Source organism: Coptis chinensis, chromosome 7, assembly GCF_015680905.1.
Source record: "Coptis chinensis isolate HL-2020 chromosome 7, ASM1568090v1, whole genome shotgun sequence".
NCBI lineage: Eukaryota > Viridiplantae > Streptophyta > Magnoliopsida > Ranunculales > Ranunculaceae > Coptis > Coptis chinensis.
Window position 1 is genome coordinate 47,639,565 of NC_141462.1, and position 8,367 is coordinate 47,647,931.

The 8,367-nt window shown below is 50.7% G+C and overlaps 1 protein-coding gene across 1 annotated transcript; it reads left to right on the forward strand.

Annotated features, from left to right (window-relative positions):
- The first annotated feature begins 1,121 nt into the window (after positions 1–1,121).
- LOC147487743 (uncharacterized) lies at positions 1,122–2,048 on the forward strand. Its single transcript, XM_086574122.1, has one exon. It carries the CDS (start codon positions 1,122–1,124, stop codon positions 2,046–2,048), a length of 927 nt encoding a protein of 308 aa, XP_086430248.1.
- The last annotated feature ends 6,319 nt before the right edge of the window (positions 2,049–8,367 follow it).

Below are 8,367 nucleotides of genomic sequence, written 5' to 3' on the forward strand. Positions count from 1 at the left end.
ACAAGACAATATACATCAGTGACAGTGAAGAGAATGATGGAGTATTTGCAAATGGTGAAGAATAGAAATTTTTTAAAAAAAAACTAAGATCGTGATTGTGATCAGAAGCAATCTTTATAACACACACACTAACTCACTCACTCTCTCATACTTTTAAAAAAAATTATAAAAAAAAAAACAAACTAACTCACTCTCTCATACTCATAAGGCTCATAGTAATTGTGGTGGTAGGATCCACGACTATCAAGATCAAGGGTCGATTGACCGATGCAAGTCGCAATAACTGGAGTCGGGAGTAGAGGATAGCTGGGAATAGTGGGCCCAAAGTAAGACAAGCGGCAAAGTCGAGTGTACAGTATTGTACCGTGGAGTGCAAAGGTGGACCGAAACCCTACGCGTGGAAGGCCGAGGAGCGAGAGATGGGGAGACAGGTGGACGGCTGTGGTGCGAGGGAGGGGGGTATAAATAGAATAGTGTTAGGAGAGAAAAAGGGAGGAAAAAGAAAAGAAAAAGGGAGGAAAAGACATTGAGTCTTAGAGGGTGAAATACACGTTCACACATTTGGCGTCGTCTGTGGGGACGAGAGCTGAACAGTAGTAGGTATGGCAATGAAGGCGAAGAGAGGGGTAGGACGACCGAGGAAAGTGCCGGTCATAGAGGAGGCGGCTGAATCGGTAGGAGATGATGGGGGAGAGCAAGGGGTGGAAGAGACAGCGGCATCGTCTTCGGAAGAAACGAGACAACTAAGAGAGGAAGTGGCGAGGTTGAGGGAAGAGAACGAGGAGTTGCGAAGGGAGAGGGAGACCGTAGAGGAATCAGAAAAGGAGATGTCAGAAATGGTGAGAGAGGAAAAAAGGAGACCCCATGTGGGGGAGAACGGGGTGTCGGGGCTCACTAGGGAGCAAGTGAAGGAGATGATTGTCAACAATCTGAAAGCGAGCTTGGAGCAAGCAAAAGGTACATCCGGGACGGCGAACCAGGTGGTGGCGGGATTAAACCGCAACCCATTGGCAGATGCAATTTGGAAGGCGGAGGTCCCGAAGCGGTTCAACTAGCCTAGGTTTGAGAGATACGATGGGACAGGAGATTTGGTGGACCACATCCACCACTTTCGGCAGCAAATGCCGCTGTGGCAGGAACCCAGGTACAACGGATTGCGATGCATGATGTTCCCAGCAAGCTTGAAAGGGGGAGCCTCGGACTGGTATTATAGACTGCCCTCGAAGAGTATACACAATTTCCTAGAGATGGAGCAAGCCTTCGTGGACCACTTCATACACCAGAAAAGGCGGGTGGTGGACATAGCGGCCCTGTTTAACGTAAGACAGAGGATTGCGGAGTCAGTGAGAGAATTTTTATACAGATTCAAGGCAGAAACATTAAAGGTGGAGAACTTGGACGAGAGGACTGCGGTGATTGCCTTTGAGAGGGGGCTGCGATCGGGAACAAGAGTACACGAATCTGTGGCTAAGAACGAGATCACGTCCCTACAAAACTTGTACCCGAGGGTGGAGAAGTATATACGGTATGAGGACACACTGCAGAAAGAGACAAGGAGGACAGGGAAAGTTGTGCTGGCTTTGGATCGAAGCGAGGACCGCGGCAAGTACGAGACATCAGGTAGAGAGAGTGGTGGACGCCGTGGTTACACTTCATGGCCAGAAAAGAGTAGCATCGAAGGTCGGAGAGAATACATAGAACGGAAGCCGTATCGAGAAGTGGATCGGACACCAGTCGACCGGCCACTGAGTGAACTGTTACCGCTGATTCAGGGTTTGCAAAGCTATGAAGGTCCACGGAGCAAGCCCAATGAAATACCAGGCAAACCGTATTGTGCATATCATCAGATACAGAATCATGAAACGAATGAATGCTACGCCCTCAAGTGGATGGTACAAAAAATGATAGGGAAAGGGATGTTTAAGGAGTTTACTAAGGAGAAAGAGAAAGCGGAGCAGCTGCCAAACCAGGGGAGAATTCTGGGTACAATAAATGTCATATTTAGTGGGGAAATCTTGAGTCATAACGCTCACCGGGATCGGATATAGCGGACAGCTAGCATCCAACAAGTTAATAAGGAGGCAGGGTATTCACGGCCCGTCCCATGGCCCGCGACCGGCAAAGGAAGCATCGTGTTTATAGACGTGGACTTAAAAACGGTGGACTGCCCACACGAAGATGCGCTGGTGATCACGGTGGCCATGGGAAATTACATGGTGAAAAGGGTGTTGATTGACTGCAGCAGTGCGGTGGATTTGTTATTCGTGGGGACGATGGAAGAAATGAAGATAGACAGGAGACAGCTGAGGCCATCGCAGACTAACTTGTACGGGTTCAATGGGAGTATGACTGAACCACTGGGAGCTCCTATTGCCCGTGACCACATGACTTGTGACGGTGTTCTCGCGGTTCAAGGTTGTGGACGCAAACTCACAGTACAATGCCATCCTTGGCAAGCGATGGATCCATGAGATGAAAGCGGTACCATCCACCTATTACTAGGTAATCAGATTCCCCACCCCAACGGGGATGCATGAAGTGCGCGGAGACCAGGTAACAGCGCAGAACAGCCATCAGGGAACAGTGAAGAGGTTGATTCGGGGGGACAAGAGGGAGACCTCGAAACCAAGGAAAAAATAGGCATAGCAGTTACAGTGTGCCTCCGCGAAAGAGAAGGCTGAGATACCGGTGATACCGAAAACGTTGGATGAGATCGAATTAGTAAATGTGGGAACCGGGGAAGAAGAAAAGTTCACATCGGTGGGGTCAAATTTGTCGAAAGAGTGGAAAGATAAATTAGTGCAGTTCCTCTCAGAGAATAAGGACGTCTGTGCTTGGGCAATCGAAGAGCTCATGGGATTGGACCCCGAGTTCGCATGTCACTGACTACACATGAGGAAAGACGCCAAGCCTGTGAGACAGAAGATGCGCAGTGTTAGGCCGAGATATGCGGAGGAGATCCGCGAAAAGGTCGCGAGGTTAAAGAGAGCGGGCATAATTCGGGAAGTGGAGTTCTTAGACTGGTTATCCAACATAGTCGCGGTACCTAAGAAGAATGGGAAGGTCCGTATATGTGTAGACTTTACGGACGTCAACTCCGAGTGCCCCAAGGACAGTTATCCAATGCCGCGGGTGGATGAGCTAGTAGATCAGACGGCGGGATTCAAGATTTTTTCTTTCATGGATGCCTCGATGGGGTACAACCAGGTCGCGATGTATGGACCGGATCAGGAGAAGACATCGTTTGTAGTGGAGGGGGGTACATATTGCTACATAAGGATGCCGTTTGGTTTGAAGAATGTTGGGGCCACGTTCCAGCTACTAGGGGAGAAGATGTTTGCGAGCAAGATAAGGAAGGGTATTGAGGTATACATCAACGATATGGTAGAGAAAAGCATGTCAGAAGAAGAGCATATAGAGGGGTTGAAAGAGACATTTGGCATATTGAGGGCACACAATTTGAAGCTGAATCCCGAGAAATGTACATTTGGAGTCACCACAGGGAAATTTCTGGGTTATATTGTGACTCACCGGGGAATAGAAGCCAATCCCGAGCAAATACGAGCACTAATAGAGATGTCGTCACCCCAGGACGTTAAGGAAGTACAGAGGCTGGCGGGACGGATCGCGACCTTAAATTGGTTCATATCCAAGTCATCCGACAAATGCAGGTCGTTGTATAGGTTATTGAGAAGGACGCCTAATTTTGTATGGACACCAGATTGTGAGGAGGCTTTTCAAGAGTTGAAGAGGTACTTGGGGCGGGCGCCTTTGCTATCGCGACCAGAACCAAGAGAGAAGTTGTACTTATATCTGGGAGTGTCCGAATATGCAGTAAGCTCAGTCCTCGTCCGAGTGGTAGACAAGATCGAGAGACCGGTGTACTTCCATAGCAAAACACTACTGGATGCAGAGACTCGGTACATCAAAGTGGAAAAGTATGCCTTGGCACTGATATTCTCAGCATTGAAGTTGAAACCTTACTTTGAAGCGCATTCAGTGGTGGTGGTGACAAACCTGCCTCTCAAGCAGGCTCTGAGGGCAGAGAAATCCGGAAGAATGCTCAAATGGGCGGTAATATTGAGTTCCTATGAAGTACAGTATCAAGTGAGAACCACGGAAAAGGCTCAGGCGGTAGCGGAGTTTCTAGCAGATTTTCCAACGGAAGACCCCACTTGGAGGGAAGAGATGCTCATGGAGCCCGAACAGGAGGGAAAGCCAGATGGGTCGGATCCCTGGGATAAAAGGAATGGGTGGAGAGTGTTCGCGGATGGGTTAGCAATAGATGCGGGCAACGGAATAGGCGTAGTGTTGGTCTCCCCTAACAACGACCGAATCGAGTTGTCCATGAGGCTCGGATTCAAGGCTACCAATAATGAGTCGGAGTATGAAGCCGTGATAGCAGGGTTAGGAATGGCCGAGGATTTGGGAGTCGGCGAGTTAACTGTTTATTCAAATTCCAACCTAGTAGTATGTCAGGTGAATGGTCGATTCGTTGCTAGATGTGCTCGAATGGCAAAATACTTGGAAGTGGTGCATCGCAAGGCAGCCAAGTTCAAGAGAATCAGATTTGTACATTTGGTCTGCGGGGAGAACCGGCATGCGGACACCCTTGCATATGTCGCGGCCGCAATGCCGGGGTTGGAGGAGAGAACCATAAGCATAAAGAAATTAGAGAGGTCAAGCATTGAAAAGGCGGTCGAAGTATATCAAGCTGCGGAGGGGGAAAGAGGATGGATGAGCCCTATCAAACATTTCTTAGTGGGAGGAGAGGTGGTAGATGAGAAGGAAAGAAGGAGATTAGAACAAACGGCGCGTAGATACATTCTGATAGAGGGAGAAATGTACCGAAAGAATTTTGATGGACCGCTGCTAAGATGCCTAGGGCCAAGCTTAGCACGAGAGGTATTGGCGGAGCTTCATGCCGGGGACTGTGGGAGCCATTTGGCAGGGAGAACAACGGCACACCGATTGTTGACGCAGGGGTACTTCTGGCCTCATATGAAAAGAGACGCGGTGGAATTTGCCAAGAAATGTGGAAAATGTCAGCGATTTGCTCAGCTAATAATTGCACCTGCAGAACCGTTACACAACATATCCAGTCCGTGGCCATTTGCCATGTGGGCCCTAGATATCGTGGGACCGCTGCCAATGGCGAAGGGGAAGAGAAGGTTCATGCTGGCTGCTACGGATTATTTCACTAAGTGGGTGGAGGCCGTGGCCTTGCAACAGGTCAAGGAGGAGCAGGTGATCAAGTTTTTATGGGAAAACATTATCTGTAGATTCGGGTTGCCACATTCTATCATCGTAGACAATGGAACGCAGTTCACGGGGTCAAGGGTGAGAGATTTCTTGCAGACGTATAATGTGAAACAGGGATTCTCAGCCCCCTACAACCCAGAAGGGAATGGTCAAGCCGAATCCTCGAGCAAGACAATCATGAACAACCTCAAAAGAAAATTGGAGGACCGTAAGGGAGCATGGGCTGATGAACTGAGTCAGGTACTATGGGCGTACCGTACTACACCACGGACGTCCACAAAGGAGATGCCGTTCTCATTGGCATACGGTATCGAGGCCGTGATCCCTTCAGAGATGATGGCAACTACAACACGCACAAGGGCAGTCGACAGTGGATTGAACTGGGGCATACTGGCCCGGGACTTCAAGTTAGCGGAGGAGAAATAGGACACCGCACGCATCAGGCTAGAGGAATATCACCGTCGCCTGCGTAGACAATACGGCAAGCGATTGAGGCCTCGCAAACTCCAGATCGGCGATTTGGTTCTCAGACGAGTCACTCCAAGCACTAAAAAGGCAAACGAAGGAAAGCTGTGACCTAATTGGGAAGGGCCATACGTAATGGTGGAGGTCGGAGGAGCTGGACCATACCGATTGTGGACTGAGGATGGAAAGCTGATAGAAAGGCCTTGGAATATAAGAATGTTGAAAAAAATTCATATTTGAATGTAAGGCCAGTCCGGACAAGAGATGTGGGCTGTTTGCACATATATAATACAACGGCACTTTTGAGAAGTTAACAAATAACCGTCACTCCTAGGGGCAAGACAATGCCCCACCAGGCTCGTCGGCCGTCGAGGAGAGCGGGGGGGATGACCCTTCGCGGACAGGAGGTCCGAATCAAACTTAGGGGCAAGGCAGTGCCCCAGCAGGCCTACCGGTCGCAGAGAGCGGGGAAGATTCTTCACGGACATGATGTCCGAATCAAACTTAGGGCAAGGCAATGCCCCAGCCGGCCTACCGGTCACAGAGAGAGTGGGGAAAGAGCCCTTCGCGGACATTATGTCCGAATCAAACTTAGGGGCAAGGCAATGCCCCAAACCTGGCCTACCGGGTCCACAGAGAGAGCGGGGGAAAAGAGCCCTTCGCGGACATTATGTCCGAATCAAACTTAGGGGTAAGGCAATGCCCCAGCCGGCCTACCGGTCACAGAGAGAGCGGGGGGAAAGAGCCCTTCGCGGACATTATGTCCGAATCAAACTTAGGGGCAAGGCAATGCCCCAGCCGGCCTACCGATCGCAGAGAGAGCCGGGGGAGAGCCCTTCGCGGACATTGTGTCCGAATCAAACTTGGGGGCAAGGCAGTGCCCCAGCCGGCCAGTCGGCCGCGGAGGGAGCGGGGGGAAGAGCCATTCGCGGACATGGAGTCCGAATCAAACGTAGGGGCAAGTCAATGCCCCGACAGGCAGATCGGTTGAGGGAGTGGGGAGTTAGAAAAAAAAATGCACAAGACTAGAGACAGCAAATGTTGTAGTTAAACATAACATATGAAAATGGGACATCTCCAATAGGAGGCCCACATGGTCAGCAAGGCTACAACTCCATGCAAAGCTCCTTACATAAGGAGGGAATTTAACATAATAGTATTCAGAAATGCTTAGGTCACCACGATTAAAGCATTCAGAGCCAAATACAAACAAAAACAAGACAAGTTCAAATTCAAGGAGAAGCTAAACGGGCATCCGAGGTGGTATCGACAGAGTCACCAATAGGGGTATCTTCAGCAGATACATCAGCGGCATCTTCAGCGAGAACAGTAGTGGCCTCAGCACTGGCTTCATCAATGGTCTCCCGGGTTCCTTTTAGCTCTTCAACAGGATCCCCAATGCCAGCCGACCCCTCCGGCCCAGTTTTATCCGCGATACCCATCTCCTCATCAGCGGCACCTCTGGAAGGAGGCGGCCATCCTTGAGAAGCCGTCCATGCTCCTCTTGGATCTTCCTGGCCACTCTCTTGTCAGCCAACGTCCAGTAATGGGCCTGGAGGGTAGTCATGTCAGTCTTGTGCTGACCTAGAAGAGTCGCGGTATCTTGCTGATGCTGCTGGAGGAGAGAGGTACGCTGCTGGCTCAAGCGGTCATTGACCGAGTCCATATAATCCTGATGGTTGTTCTCCGCGATCCTCAATTCATCCTGAGCCCAAGATTAAGCCAGGTCGGCGGCGTCTAGCTCTTGTTGGAGTCGTACACAAGTAGCTCTCAGACCGTCGGAGCCGCCGACCTCTTTCTCCAAGGAGTCTACCTTGGACCGGGCACTAAACAGACCGCGGATCATGTACGACATGTTCAGACTCACCTAAATACAGACAAGATAAGTAAGACAAAGGTGCCGGCGTCGACATAGGCCAGGTCCTTTGGCAAGTGGGAGCCATAGAAGATTGAGGATGCCACCGCGGGATTCTCAAGAGCCGAGTCCTCAACATTGACTCTGCGGTGGCGTACCTTGAAAACAGGAACAAAGTCGGCAGGAGTAGCAACTTCTTTTCCTGGACGCCGAGTGGTGGGAGGGGAAGCATCTTCTTCTGTCACGCGGGCGGCGGGAATGGGGTCTTTGGGCGCTACCGTCCTCTGACGCTTGTTTGATGGCCCATCAGTAGGAATGGCCACCGCAGAGGGAGAGATTTATGTTACTTCATCCTCATCACTATCAAACAGCTTCATCTGGGAGAGATCCATGTTCGTGGAGGGGGACTGAGGAGGGGTATATTGATCTTCCCAAGTGGAGATGGCTCTGTAGGAAGGTAAATGTTCGGGTGCCAAAGGCTGAGGGAGAGCACGGGACGACGGGGCTGCCGACGTGGAGTGAGAGCCTCGAGTAGGTCGGCGGCGGTGATGATGAGACCGATAACGGTTTCTGTGGGGTGGTGAGGCTCTGGGTCTACATTCCTTGGGAGGGGGCGGACGGTAAAAAGGGGCAGAGAAGCCCAGGAAGTCGCGGAGTTGAGGAACTTCAAGCAAAGGGGTACCGGTGGAGGGGTTAACTTTCAAGCGCTCAGCTTGGGCACTACCTAGATCGCGGAGTCTGTCGAAGATGGGATAGAGATAGCCGGAGTATACTCTGGATTTTGA